Source organism: Podarcis bocagei (assembly GCF_964188305.1).
Source record: "Podarcis bocagei genome assembly, chromosome: 1".
NCBI classification, from domain to species: Eukaryota; Metazoa; Chordata; class Lepidosauria; order Squamata; family Lacertidae; genus Podarcis; species Podarcis bocagei.
Window position 1 is genome coordinate 4,533,085 of NC_138125.1, and position 15,143 is coordinate 4,548,227.

The 15,143-nt window shown below is 45.9% G+C and overlaps 1 protein-coding gene and 1 long non-coding RNA gene across 5 annotated transcripts in view; one reads left to right on the plus strand and one right to left on the minus strand.

Annotated features, from left to right (window-relative positions):
* The window catches only part of FERMT2 (FERM domain containing kindlin 2), an 87,298-nt gene extending 74,827 nt beyond the window's left edge, over positions 1-12,471 (plus strand). For 2 of the 4 annotated variants that reach the window (XM_081192416.1, XM_081192418.1), the window contains 5 exons: positions 708-929; positions 6,466-6,486; positions 8,548-8,672; positions 9,538-9,679; positions 10,915-12,471. In XM_081192416.1, the coding sequence (XP_081048542.1) occupies positions 708-929; positions 6,466-6,486; positions 8,548-8,672; positions 9,538-9,679; positions 10,915-11,088 (684 nt within the window). In that variant the 3' untranslated portion in view covers positions 11,089-12,471. The remainder of the gene's footprint in view (positions 1-707; positions 930-6,465; positions 6,487-8,547; positions 8,673-9,537; positions 9,680-10,914) is intronic. The other 2 variants (XM_081192417.1, XM_081192419.1) reach the window with 1 other exon arrangement.
* Positions 2,090-3,713, minus strand: LOC308587652. Its single transcript, XR_014008507.1, has 2 exons — positions 2,948-3,713; positions 2,090-2,861 (listed from the first exon to the last, which is right to left on the minus strand). It is a non-coding gene; the product is annotated as an uncharacterized lncRNA (long non-coding RNA).
* Positions 12,472-15,143: the final 2,672 nt, after the last annotated feature.

The following is a 15,143-nucleotide window of genomic DNA, read 5'->3' on the forward strand; positions in this document are numbered from 1 at the left end:
CGGTCCTTTAGATAGCCTGCGTCCAAGCCCTGTAAGGTGTTTAAGGTGACAAATGTTCACTGTGTAGCTGCCAGCAAAAACCTGAGGACATTTCTCAGTGCTGACCCCATCCCTGGCAGCAAGAGCCAGTGAGGTGAAACAGTGGCAAAAGCAATTTTTTCTCAATTTAACAGAAGGCAGGGAAGTAACTAAAGGTGGCTTGTTTTCAGCTGCACATTTAGTGGAACTCTTTATTCCATATCCCGTAGTAGTTTGCAAATTGTGTACTAAAGGATTCATATTTAACTATATACCTCGGGATAGTTGCACAACCCACAGTTACAATTTCACCTCAGCCATGAACTGTGCTGGGTGGCCATAAACAAGCCACCAATTTTATATATGTTTCTCTCCCACCCACAACCCACAATATGGAGGTGAAAAAACAGGGTGGCAAAGATGCACAGATGCGATGTTCGGATTCAGCATTCACTGGGATTGACACTTAATTCCAGCACAACTTTACGAAACACAATGCCACAATATTTGTGCAAGATGAGCCCTTTTATCTCCTTTCTTATGGTTGGTTATCCTGCAAATGCATTTGGTGTTAAGTTTGGCTTACCATGTATGTACCAAGAATTTCAGGTCTGGAATTGTCAGAACCAGAGTGAAATGAAGCGAAGGCTGCAGCCTAATGGGCACCTCCTTTTCCTTTCAAACTGCAGGAGAAGCAGTATGCACACTGGATGGCAGCTTGCCGGCTAGCCTCCAAGGGCAAAACCATGGCCGACAGTTCATACAACTTGGAAGTTCAGAACATCCTGTCTTTTCTGAAAATGCAGCACCTGAACCCAGACCCACAGATAATTGCTGAGCAGGTCACCACGGACATCAACCCTGAATGCCTGGTTTCCCCTCGATACCTGAAGAAGTATAAAAACAAGCAGGTACTTAACTTTGGAGTCTTATTTTGCTGGAGCCTTTGTCCAGAAAACAAGGTGGGTGGATTTCCAAATACGCCCAAAGGATCGTTTCCTCCACTTTGGACCCGCTTCCTTATGCTGGCCAGCTCAATATTGGACATAATTGTAAGGTCATTGGGGGAAAGACTCTTTCCTTCACTGTGTTATGGTGAAGCCAAGCATTGTGTGCACTGGTGACACTGAAAAATCTAATTTAATTTTTAAAAAATGGTTAAAAAAGACTGTGTTTCCTATCTGCTCCTTTGAAGATGGAGTGGGGAGTCTGCTCTGTGTTCATAATTACTATACGGTCATTCCAGATTCATTAACATAGTGTACAGAGGTGTGTGATCTGTTGTGTCAACTTCCCTGTGCTTTGGAGAGAGGTCGTGCCTGTTTCCACTAGTGGGAATTGTTCAGTTGCTTGAGAAGTGGTGGGTGGTGAGCATGGAACGTCACATGTTCAGTTCAGGCTGTCTGCCTCTGCTGTGTTTTTCTCTTGTTCCTTCCACTCTGCCCACTCCAGACCAGAATTTAAGAAATCTCTCTGCACCTGTAGTGTCTGTCCTACCAGTTTCAGGTAGGTAGTCGTGTTGATCTGATGCAGTCAAAATAAAAAAAAAATAGAAATAAAAAAATTGTCCAGTAGCACCTTAGAGACCAACTACGTTGTTCTAGGTATAGTGCATGCACACAAAAGCTTATACCTAGAACAAACTTAGTTGGTCTGTAATGTGCTACTGGACAAAAAGATTTTGTCCTACCAGTGGAAAAAGTAGTATTTTTTGCATTTCCCTTTAAGGAGGCTCTTTGAACACTCCCCTGCCCCAGAAAGAGCAGCTCACCCTCCCTCTTTCTACTCCCACTCCCTTGTGACTTTTTACAGAGTACCTCTTAATTATTTTATGGCTTTTTTATTGGTTTTCTACAAAATATGAACAGAACATTAAGTTTACCCCATTTCCCCCCTTCTCCCCAGAACAGAAGATTTAGTGTGCCTGATTTTGCCATAAACCTATGTGCATAGTCGGTGGGCGCCAGTTCATTCAAATGTTTTATATTATAAAGGGGCGCTGTATTTCAGGGGAATCATCAGATGAGTTGTTCAAGGCACAAACTCTTCTCGTCCGTTTTTCAGATAAGGCCATACATTCTGTCCCCAACCTGTGATATGCAGTAGGTGTTCAAGTCCTCTCCCGTTCTGTGCTAGGAGTAGTCGTGCTGCCACCAGGAAAAGAAAGTGATGAGCTCCTTATAACGTAAATTGAGCTGATCTTCCTTAAATATTGTTAGTAAACCCAGACTTGGATTATATTGTGCATTCTGATTTGTATGGAATTGTCCTATCAACTGCCTTGCATCCTCTCCAACACAATGGTGAAGATGTTTTGTCTATGTAACTGATTCTTAAAGCAGTTAATTGCCATCTATAAATTTACTTAAAAGCTACCTCTTAATATTTGATGGCTTTAAAAACAATTAGGATGTTTCATTAATGCTCCTTAATTGTGGCTTTGATCTGGGATTAATCATTTGTCTGCAAAGCAAACAATCTTAATTTGTTTTGTTCAGGCTGTTGTTAAAAAGTGACCAAACTTGGGAATTTGCTGAATGAAGGATTTGGTTATCTTGAGCAGCACTACCTGGAAATTTTATTCAGCCAGCACAGTAAAACAAAACAAAACAAAAAATAATTTTTTGCCAATATATTTCCACTTAAACAAGTTTGACCCCATGGAGGTTGATAGAATCAAGTGATCTCAAGTGGAAATAAGTAGTTCATAACTGGCATAGTCAGGTCTAGAATGAAAGCTATGGCTAGCAGAATAAATCAGCACTAGGATTTGGTTTAGCTCAGTTTACAAAGTCGCCTTCTGAACATGCTTGGGCTGCCTTACAAACTCTGTTTTTCAAAGGCTTGGTGGGGAAAACACAGGAATTGAATGAATTCAACAAAACGTTTTTGTTGAATTTGTATATTCAATTCCTGTGTTTTCCGCAACAAAGCCAAACTGGCTTTGGAGTGTTTAGTAGCATTATAAGTTGTGTCCTGCGATAACTGAAACGAGCACCAAAACATGTGACTCAGTGCTGTTGCAGTCATGTGTAAGTTTTGGTGTAACTCCTTGATTGGCACTTGTGACTATTAATGTTTGTGTGCCACCACACAATTGCTCTTTGGTGTCCTAGCAAAACAGGGGGCGTTGAGCAGTATATCCATTTACTCATTTAATTAGACCATTTCCATGCCACTTAATACCTCTATAAGCGGTGCACAGAAAATTAAAACATGCTGTGGTTGTAGTACATCTTCCGTGGTGGGTTTTTTCCCCATTTCAACTTCAAATGCTTGACATTCCTACCACTGGAAGGGAACACTTCCAAGAAGTGTGTTGTGCTTTTGGAGCTCTCAGCTATGCATGATTCAGAACAGGATGTACAGGGCAGCTTTCCTTTCCCCAACCTGCTGCCCTCCAGATGTTTTCAACTACAACTCCCATCAGTCTTAGCTGGCACAGTTACGCTGATGGGAATTGTAGTACAAAACATCTGGGAGACACCAGGTTGGAGGTGGTTAGGATTAAGGTAACAGAAAGCATGGGGGTGGATTGCAGACAGCCTGCAAAAACTGGGGGTGGGCGGATCCCTTCCTTTGGCACAGTGCTGACAACCTGTATAACTTTCATTTATTATCTGAAAGAGACATTATACCAGCATGGCAAGAGCGTATGTAATGAAATTATGATTTATTTGTTTTTAAAAATGATCTTTAAACCTGCAAGAGGGCAGAGACCAGGGCGGGGGGGGGGGGACAACTCTTGCATTGATGTAGCTTGTGCATTAAGAAGTGATGTTGGGGTAGCAGGAGAGGTGGGGGGCAGGATAAAGTGTACCCATTCTGGCCATCAAAGGTTCCCTTGATGTGGAAATGGATTGAGTGGAGAAGCAGGAGGGGCTTCAGTTAAGGAAAGCCTGCTAGAGGTGTGGACTTGTATTTTGTTAGCATTGCCTTCCTTGGATTGCTCAGATCTGGGAGGCTGCACAGGGATGTCGTGTGATGTGTTGTTGGTGGAACGAAGGAAATGCTGCCCTTGTGGAATTTGTAGAATGCAGGGAGTAAGTGGAGAGCAGGGAGGGCTGCTGCTTCTGAAGCAGCAATCTGTTGATCTATGAATCTACAGCAGCCGTGGACTCGTCACGTGCCAGGTCTCTTTCCACTGCTCTCAGCAGGACTGGTTTCCACTACAGAGCTCCACAGTTTACAGTGTGAAGTTCAGCTGCCACACTTGAAATAAGCAGCAAGCTCTAGGAATCAAATCTTGACAGTTAAGGAATGTAGGAATCTGCCTTAGATTGATTCAGACCATTGATCCATCTCACACAGTATTGCTGTCTGCACTGACTGTGGCAGCAGCTCTCCAGCATTTTAGGCAGGAAATCTGCCCTGCCCAGAGATGCTGGGGACAAGGCTCTGCTACTGAAGTCTGTCTCTTCTAGCATTGTGCTGTCCGCTCTGACTGGCAACAGTTCTCAACACAGAGGACTTTCCCTGCCTGCCTGACTCTACCTGAGATTGCATTTCAACTGGAGATGCTGCCAGGTGTTGGGCCTCAGAAAGGGAGCCTTTTTCCCACGAGCCCTTCTGCAAAATGGAGGTAAAGGGCCCCCTGACCATTAGGTCCAATCGTGGCCGACTCTGGGGTTGTGGCGCTCATCTCACTTTATTGGCCGAGGGAGCCGGTGTACAGCTTCCGGGTCGTGTGGCCAGCATGACTAAGCCGCTTCTGGCAAACCAGAGCAGCGCACGGAAACGCCGTTTACCTTCCCGCCGGAACGGTACCTATTTATCTACTTGCACTTGGATGTGCTTTCGAACTGCTAGGTTGGCAGGAGCAGGGATCGAGCAATGAGAGCTCATCCCGTCGCGGGGATTCGAACCACCGACCTTCTGATCAGCAAGCCCTAGGGCTCTGTGGTTTAACCCACAGCGCCACCCGCGTCCCTCAAAATGGAGGTAGTTCTTGGCAAAAAGACATTTGGTGAAAAGTGCCAACGGGGGTGCAGAGTTTCCCCCATATTTAGTTGAAATCGGATCTCTTCCTCTTACCTATAGAAGTTGTTGTTGCCATTCAGAATTCATATTGTGTGGCAGCTCATTGCTTCTGAGTGCTCAGTCAGGTGCAGTCCTCTGCCCTGGCCAACCACAGCAGAATATACAGACAGACTTGGTTGGGGAAAATGGATGTTAGATGTTAGATCTGTGGTGGTTCAGTCAAACATTCAAATCATTCCAAGATGCTGCAGCAGCCCAGTGGTTAGTACAGTGGTACCTCAGGTTACATACACTTCAGGTTACATACGCTTCAGGTTACAGACTCTGCTAACCCAGAAATATTACCTTGGGTTAAGAACTTTGCTTCAGGATGAGAACAGAAATCGTGCTCTGGCGGCGCGGCAGCAGCAGGAGGCCCCATTAGGTAAAGTGGTGCTTCAGGTTGAGAACAGTTTCAGGTTAAGAACGGACCTCCGGAACAAATTAAGTATGTAACCAGAGGTACCACTGTACTTGATATGCTGGTGGCACTGCACTGCTTGAGTACTTCTAGGTTTCTTGGTAGTCTTTGCAAGCAATTTTTCACTCTCTGCCGAATATAAGCTGTGCCTGAGTATTCCTGACTGCAGAAGAAGAGTGGAAACAGGAAACCCTCTTCCCATTTTACCTTTCCTTTCACATTTGCTAGAGGAGAGGAGCTGGTGCTCTCAAACTGCAGGTGGCCTCTTATTTCACTACAGCCGCCGCGCCAGAAACATGCTGGAGATTGCTGCTTTTTTGCATGTGATTTGGGTAACTTGCATACATTCAGCAATTGAGCTGTACACACTCAAAGCAACAGTTCGTTATGCTGCAGTACGTGATTCTTTTTGCTCAGAAAACAAAAGTTCATTCCACGGATCTGGAGATCAGGAGCTGCAGAAAACACAGTTTAACTTGCGCTTCTTTTTTCTTGCTCTCCAGTCTGAGATGATAATCCTGCATTTTTATTTTGGTTTGCTGACTTGTTTGCCATTCCATTTTTCATCAACTCGGTCAGCTAAAAGCTTGCCTTAGAAGACAGGGTGAAAATCTTCCAAGATTCTGTGGGCTGTGGAAGGTCGTCCCATGGCTGAGTCTCCATTCTCTAGAACAGCCTTCCTCAACCTGCCGCCCCCCAGGTGCTTTGGGCTGCCCCCTGCCCCAGCCAGCCCTGGGTTGCCTCAGTCCAAAGTGCCTGGGGAGCCCCTGGTCTTGCTGCACTCCTTTTTGCTCCCTTCTTCATGCTTGTGCTCATTTCCTGCTGCTTTTCACCCCAGGACAGTTGTTCATGGTAAAAGGTTTTGAGTTTTTGTTTTGTTTTAATTGATTTGAACGACAATTGTTGATAATTTGCACATTTTCCTCCCTTTGCTTTGTTGCCATATTTCTGATTTGCCTCTTTTTTTTTCTGCTTCCTTTTCTTTTCTTCGCATTTGCCTTCTGCAGCCAGGCTATATAAGAGACTTGGTAAGTGACAGTAAACATAAAATAAATAAGCACTTAAAAGACTTTGCTGTGTTGTGAATATATGCTTAAAAGCAGGGAAGGGGCTCTCAGAGATGCACTATAAGGAGCGTAGCGTGTGTTGACTTGCAAGCGCTTCCGTGTGGTGTTATGCTATGTCACGGCATACGAGTAAACGAGAAGCAACAGGCGGAGATTCCCCACCCTTCCATCTCTCCTCTGCCTGCTTTCCTCTGAGACAAGGGTGGGCTGTGTTTTGTACGTGGCTACGTCTCCTCCTTTGCTTTCTGGCACTAACACCTGGAAATGCACTAGTAATGGCAGATCAATAAAGGGCTTAGATACCAGCAATAGTGAAATAGAGCCTCCATATTCAGAGAAACTGTAGCTCTAAAACAAGCAGTCGACTGGAAGACAAAACAGGGAATTGTGGGCTTTCTGTAAGCATCTGGCTTTCCATCGTTGGAAACAGGGCACTGGGCTGGATGGAAATTCTGATCTGGCAAGGATGCTCTAATGGTCACGCATTCTAGCTTAGGGGTGAGCACCTGCCAAGTCAGTGAGCCGTGGAAAAAAGGAGACCTCTTAATGCAGCTGCTCTCGCTGATCCCTCTCGTGACTTCTGGCTTCCAGGAGACAGGGAGAGAGTTATGGATAGGCAGCAACCCTGATGGTGCACTCTGTTCCCATAGCCCATTGCTTGCACAGTGCTCCTGCTGTCCCTTCTCTTCCTTAATAGTAGCAATAAATAAATCAAGTGTTTAAACAACTAGGTGCTGCACGGCCATTAAGAACAACGAAGCAGATGGCCAGGCCTACAGGCTTATGGTCAAACACATAAAATAAGAAACAAGGAAAATGCGAGACCGCGGAGGTGATGGAAAGTTAACACTTCCTGGCCAGACATTCATGACTTGCAGCTACCCATGGCGTTGCCAAGTGCGGGGACTAAATGTGCATGCGCTCCCTTTTGGCTCTTGGCCCTTGCCAGCCCAGCTCTGAGCGAAGCCGTCAAGCACCTGTAATAGCTCTGCGGTGGCAGGCGGGTTGTATGCGGAGAAAGCACTTTGCCAGTTGCCGCTGGTCACTCGAAGGCCTTCTTTGCAAGTGAGCAGAAGATTTCACTCCTGCGTTTAATGCCCCTCTGGATGAATGAAGAATGCATATTCTAGAATGGGGGAGGAAGAATGAGCAGCCTTGTTTCCTTCGCTCAGCATCCTCCCCCACCAGCTTCTTCGGCAGCACATTTGTGACCTTTGCTTTTGCTAACATGCTTGGTTTTTAAAAACTGCAAATCCTTCCAACGAAGACTTAACTAGGACGGGGGGGAAACAAGGAAGGGAAAGGGAACAGGAACCTCAGTGCGGGAGAGACAGAGGAGCTGAGAACTCTGGTTCCTGGAAGCGTTGCCTGTTTTTTTAATCCAGAGACTTCTGCAGAGGCTGCCTACTTTGTCCTCATTCTTTTTCCACATTCAAAGAGATTAGAAAAAATGTTTAGTCATAAAAAAATAAAAGGTAGCTGAGACAGCCATGGGTATACTTGTCATTTTTCACTAGCTAATTAATTTGGGGACATTTTTTTCTTACTTGCATGTAACTGATATTGCCCATCACCCATTTGCGGGTTCATATCGGTGCACGTGTCGGTGCACATATCGAAGCCCATTTCTTCCTTTTTGGGGAGGAAGGGAATCCGGCCCTGCACAATCTCAGACGCCTTTGCGTCTCCCAAGGCGCGCTCCCTTTCCCACCACTTGACAAATGGGTGCACAGCTGTTTCTGTGAATGTGCAGGGTTATTAAAAATAATGATAATCAGAGCAGCTCACATTTTCAAGACAAACATCACGCAGAAAAACATCTTCAGAGATCAGTATTTACAATATATTTGCAGGAGCACAGTTGCAAGTTTAAGCGCAGGTGAGAAACTGTGCAGGGGCATGTTGGGGTCATTTTATAGACCTTCTCCTCTGTCCCCCCCCCTTTGTGCAGCTCTCTGTATTTTGTTCCCTTCTTGCCACTGTCAGTGCAGAGTATCAACTCTCTGTGTTGCTACCCTACAGATCACTGCCCGGATCTTGGAGGCCCATCAGAACGTCGCCCAGATGAGTCTCATTGAAGCCAAAATGAGATTTATACAAGCTTGGCAGTCCCTCCCAGAGTTCGGCATCACACACTTCATTGCAAGGTCTGTGCAGTTATCCACCAAAAACATCAATGTTCAGAAGTGAGAGATGGAAATGGCAAGTTGGGTATATGGGCTTCTTCAGTTACCGGGTTATGCCTGCTCACTGCCCATAAGAACGTGGAACTGGGAGCATAACAATATAAACCTTCTGCTCTTGAGTTGTCTCACTGGGATTTAGGCAGAGGGAAAGAGTGCCTTGCACAATCACGAGTAAAGGTTTTCCCTACCCCGAAACTTTTTATTCTACACTGCCTATCCAACGTAAGTCACCGAAAACAGCTGGCAATGAAAACAGCTGAATAAAAAGCAATACAGAGCAGTAAAAAATCTGTTAGACTGAATGTAAACATAGGACAGCGTTTCCAAAGTGCTGGCGGAGGGAGGGTGGGACGTACTGAGCCACATGAAAACTGCTAGTGTACTCAAGATCCAAATCTGACAGATGAAACTGCTCCCAAAGTGCCCACTCCTTACCGGTATCCTTGCCTGCTGCATCTTGCCATTATTTTACTTCTCCAGATTTACCACCTTCGTGGCCTCTTGTGGGCCACCTGATTCCACCCTGCTTCTGCGTTGGCTGTAACCGGGCCATTCAGTTGCTCCTCATACAGCGATGCTGAGTAATGGCCACGTCTTGAAGGAGGCTACCCGTTGTTCTTCTGCATGAGTCAGTGCAGAAGGCTTGCTTTGTTGCCTTTGGGAGCCACGCTTCACGTAGTCTTAACTCATGGCACAGTAAGTGCAGCAAACAGCCCAAGGAGTGGGCTTCTCTGGAGGCAGTTAGTACTTTCTCACTGTTAGGCACTTTTGGAAAGATTGAGACATTGATGTAAAAGTGTTTATTTATACAACTTGGACACCTCAGGTTCCAAGGGGGCAAGAAAGAAGAACTTATTGGGATCGCCTACAACCGGCTGATACGGATGGATGCAAGCACCAGCGACGCTATCAAGACATGGCGGTTCAGCAACATGAAACAGTGGAACGTGAACTGGGAAATAAAAATGGTAAGCAAGGCGTAGAGTTCTCTAGGCATGCTGAAGGTCGGCAAGAGACACTGTCTCCATTCAGTGACACATGGCAGTCAGGCCACAAAACCTGCGATCTGAAGCAGAACCAGTGAGGGATGTGGCCTAAGAACAGAGGGTGTGGGACCCGGGGAAAATTCTGAGGGCCAAAATATATCCTAAAGAACTTCAGATTGTTTACACACTTTGATTATACATTGAAGACGTTAAAAATGGTGGCTCATGTGACCAACTGAATTAGCAATCGATGATCTCAGCATTTGACTAGGTTGTCTTATTGAAGGATATGGCAGTCACTTGATAAGGAAAGACTGTGGCTATCTAAGGTCTTTCCATTCTGTCAGTCAGATGGGAAATGTAGCCATATGAATGGCACTAACCATAGTTCCTCGATTCAGTCGTCAGAGCAAACTCTGGTTAGAGAAGTGGTGGCTAGCCTTTAGCTTCCTACATGTTGTTTGTGGCTACAGATCCCATCATCCCTGGAAGCTAGTCGTGCCGCCTGGGGCTTCTAAGAACTGAAGTCCAGCAACATTGTCAGAGCCACAAATTAAACCTCCTGGTTTTGACAAAGCTGAGGAAGGAAATGGCATGTAAGAGGGGAGGGATCACATGTGTTTTCCCCGTATTCTTAGTCCTCTCAGCTTTGGTTGGGAGAATCATCTGGATTGTGCTGCAGTGAATAAAATATTGGACCTAGGGCAGGGAGGCCGGGGTTCAAATTCCTGCTAGCCATGGAGCTGTGTGATTTTGAGTCAGTCAGTCTCTGCCTAGCCTACTTTATGGGGGTGTTGTGATAGAACGGAATAATTCCTGTGTACACTCTGGGGCGGAGGAAGGGGGTGCAGTGGTTCTGGGCCGCCCCAGGTGCCACCACTGAGGGGGGGTGACAAAATGAGAGATATGGTGGCTTGGGTGCACACAGGCTCCGCACTGCCCAAACTGTCTGCCCGCTGCCTCCCCCCCCCCCCAGCTGTAGGGTGGCTGAGTGGGAGGAGGCAGGCAGACTCATTGAAGGCCCTGCAGAGCGCCTCGCCCCGCCCCAGGCTCCCGAGCGGCTTCCTCCACTGCTGTGTGCACTCCTCTGGGCTCTTCAGAGGAATTTGGATAAGAATTTGAATAGGTGTGAGTTAAGTGGCAGTGTTGTCATGAAGGGCCCTTGGGCACAACCATTTAGGCTGGCACAAAGTTTTGTCTTTGCCTTCCACTTTCAGGTAACAGTAGAATTTGCCGATGACGTCCGAGTGTCCTTCATCTGCACCGAAGTGGATTGCAAAGTGGTGCATGAGTTCATTGGCGGCTACATTTTCTTGTCAACGCGTGCGAAAGACCAGAACGAAAGCTTAGACGAAGAGATGTTCTACAAACTGACCAGTGGCTGGGTGTGAGTCGGATGAGACCTCCCGTTGTACTGACAGAAACTCAACGGCCATATTAATATTTAACTTCAACAGCTGTTATCTGAAATATGCTGCTTAATCAAGTTAAGCTTGAAGTGTATCTTTACTCTTTAAATATCATGGAAACTTTTGCATTAGCAGACCAGTTTGTATGTGCACTAAACAGCACTTCCGTTAATCTGCTAGAGCAAGACAATAACACAAACTGTGTAACGCTGACGCTTGTGCCTCTCGCCCCCACGCCCCTCCCCTGCCCCACCTCAGCCAGACAGTGGGGCCTGGTCAGGTTAATTTCTGACAGATGTAAGCTAACCAAATCAATAAACACCTCTAAGCCATCTTAACTATAAAGATACCCAGGGCCTAATCTATATGAAGTCTATTTATCATGGTTAATGCATGTTTTGTGAGTTTTTAATAAATAAATACATATATATATATATATATATTGTAAAAATTGACATCCATGTGTCAACACCCCTCCTACTTTTAGAAGTAGCATTATTATTTTTTTGGTGTGCAATCCAGGAAGCCCTCTTTGCTGCCCCTCTTTCCCCATTCGTTTCGTTGGGGTTTTGCGCATGGGTGCCTCATGTGCAGCAGTGGTGCTTGGCGGACTCTGTCCTTTGGCCACTTATTTTTCGCACTACGTAAATCAGGTCCATTGCAAGGATCTGGAGCTTTTTACAAAAAGCAATCATGCGTGGCCTTGAAAAATACTCCCTTCGTTAGGTTTTAAAGCGTATCTGTTATAACTTCTTGTTTCCTTTTGATAATCATTTATATATATATTGTGTGTGCATGTGTGTCTCTTTCATCTTTCCCTTTATCTTTTTTTTTTTTACACCGTATTGTATTACGAACACCTTTAGTATTCACCAGCATAGTCACTGTCTACCTATGATGATATGCAAAAAGGAAGACATCATTACAATATGAAGTAAAGGTCTATGAAGTATAAGGATTTGTGTGTGTGCGCGTGCGTGTAACTAATGTAAAAAGAAAAACACAAATTTTATAAAATTGTACAGGTTTTTCTTCCTTTTTCTTTATTTCTTTTCTTTTTTAAACTAGTCTCACAAGCCAAAGTAGGAATCGCAATAGTACCAAGCGCATTGGCCTTATGGTATGTTTTTAATCTAAGTTAAAATCCTGACTTCCTTATAGCTATGCCACAAAGCCCTTAACAAGACTCAGTTGCCTTGGCTCGAGGGTCCCCGCTTTGAAATTAACACTAACAGCCAGGGAGACCCCCAACTCGCCCTGCCTATGCCAAGGGGAGAAACCAGTATTGTGCTTATTAGTCCCGTGACATAAAACACTATGTATAAATGCCTTGTATTTTAAATAAAGGTCAAATCTTTTATTTAACCTCCAGTCTCTGTGTGTCCATTTAGTATGTGTGGTTGTATTGCTCTGGAAAACTAAAAATACATTTTTGGGGGGCGGGGGAAGAGTCTAGTGCATCACAGAGGTAATTTCTTGACCTATAATAGTATTTCCCAGAGCTGCTCAGTCATAAGTGTTCCAGAGTCAATGCTAATTACATTTGGGGGGAATAAATCATGAAGTTCTACAAGCCAGGCTGAATTTGTTTAGAGCTAAACATCGCCTCTGTACCCTTTCAAATTGGTAGGTTAATGTAATCTGAAGGCAATTTTATAGAGGCAGCGTGCAGAGGTTGCTTCTAGTGGGAAATAATCACAAAGTGGGCTTCCTTCCTGTTGGAGATGAAATGTAACTTCCAAAGCTAATAAAGGCAATCTGGCCAAACCATCTTCATTAAACGCATCAGTTTTGCAAGCCTCAATAATGGAGACATACAAATGTCAAATTTGCTGCATGTTGCTCTTTTGGTCTCACTGCAACTGGTTTTCTCGATGAGGCTTGAGCAGGAGAGTTGCATAACTTATTTTAGCTAAGCCATTTGTGTTCAGGATCTCTTGACCACTAGATATGGGAGGGAACTCTGGGAGAAAGGGCAGGGTGTTTGATTGGCTGAGCCCCAGGGAGGGGGTCCGTCCTCTCTACCCCATCCCAGCACATAAGCTTTCAGCTGAGCTTGGAGGCATGCACAGGTGGGTGAGGGCATGAGGCTGCTCTGCCAGAAGCACTTGGACGTTTGCCGTTAAACATTCTGGAAGAGCGGGTGCTCATCGAGGTGAGATGAGGAAATCTAAAAGACACAGGGATTTGGACGGAGATGCGAATGTTGCAGTGTTGCCAAACACCAAACAGACTAAATCGGACAAATGCATTTCTCGTCCAAAAATTACCGTACTTTTTGCCCTATAGGACACACTTTTTCACCTCCAAAAATGAAGGGGAAATGTGTGTGTGTCCTATGGGGCGAGTGCAGGCTTTCGCTGAAGCCTGGAGAGCGAGAGGGGTCGGTGCGCACCGACCCCTCTCGCTCTCCAGGCTTCAGGAAGCTATCCGCAAGCCTTGGGAGCCCGGCGGGAGTTCCCGAACCCCGGGGAGCGCAGTGGGGCGTACCCCGGGCTTCAGGCAGCTCTCCGCAAGCCTTGGGAGCCGGCGCGACTTCCCGCCGGGCTCCCAAGGCTTGCGGACAGCAAGCTCCGGGAGCGATGGCGAGGTTGAGCGCAACCTCGCCATCACTCCCGGACCAGTCTGGGGTTGGGGGAAGCTTGGCCTTCCCCCGCCCCCAGCCCCGTAAGCTCCGGACCCCCAGCCCCGAGGCTAAAAACAAAGCCAGGACAGCGAGTGGGATCCATCCCGCTCACTGTCATGGCTTCTTTGCTCTTTGGGGCTCGGGGGGGGGGAATAAGTTTTTTTCTTTATTGCCCCCCCCCCCAAAATAAGTGTGCCCTATAGGGCGAAAAATACGGTCGTTCAGGTCTACATTTACGGCTTCTCTGGTAGTAGTGACAATTCCTCTTGTCAAAGTCACCTTCCGAAAAAGCCACGGGTTAAGCTAATTTATTTCCTTGTGTGGGAAAAGTTCAATTCCTATGAGGCTAGAAGCTCTTCCTCAGACCGTTTTATGCCAGCTAAGAATTTACTGGAGGAGCTTAATCAACAAGTCAGGTGTGGCTGGAACAGGAAAGAGAAAGGGAGACACAGTGTGGCTTATAAGCAGGAGGCAGGAATGACCCTCTGCTGCACAACGCAGGTGTAGATTTGCATCTTGCTTCAAAGAATTGTAGGGCTGGAAGGGACCCCAACAGCCATCAGTGTCACCATCCTAAGATTTTCAAACACACCACACACACAATCAGGTTTCTAGCCCTCATGACGGTGAAGGGGTATTTTGAAACATGGTGAGAAGGCTTCATGAGTTTTCACTCGTCAGGGAGTGGGATTTTATTGCTCAGCAGATTTTCTTGCCTCTCCGTGACTGCTAAAAGCAGAGTAAGTTGAGCAAAATAAGCAAATACTTGCAAAATCTCTTAATTAGATGGCTGTTCGCAGCTGGATTCAGTTTCCCTTGGCATGGAAATTAGGACACAAACTTGGCACAGACCTGCCCTTTGCCCTTTCCTCCCCTCCCATTTCCTCTTCACTTCTGGTCCACACTTTCCCCCCTGCCAAAACAATAATAATAATCAGCAATATGTTGCTGATTAGGCATGGAGTACTGTGTCCAGTTCTGGGCACCACAGTTCAAGAAGGACACTGACAAACTGGAACGTGTCCAGAGGAGGGCAACCAAAATGGTCAAAGGCCTGGAAACGATGCCTTATGAGGAACGGCTAAGGGAGCTGGGCATGTTTAGCCTGGAGAAGAGGAGGTTAAGGGGTGATATGATAGCCATGTTCAAATATATAAAAGGATGTCACATAGAGGAGGGAGAAAGGTTGTTTTCTGCTGCTCCAGAGAAGCGGACACGGAGCAATGGATCCAAACTACAAGAAAGAAGATTCCACCTAAAGATTAGGAAGAACTTCCTGACAGTAAGAGCTGTTTGACAGTGGAATTTGCTGCCAAGGAGTGTGGTGGAGTCGGCACAGGATGTTGGTCATAACATCATGTCAGATGACTGGGAATGGTTATGGAACACCGGTATCAAATTTACGGCATGT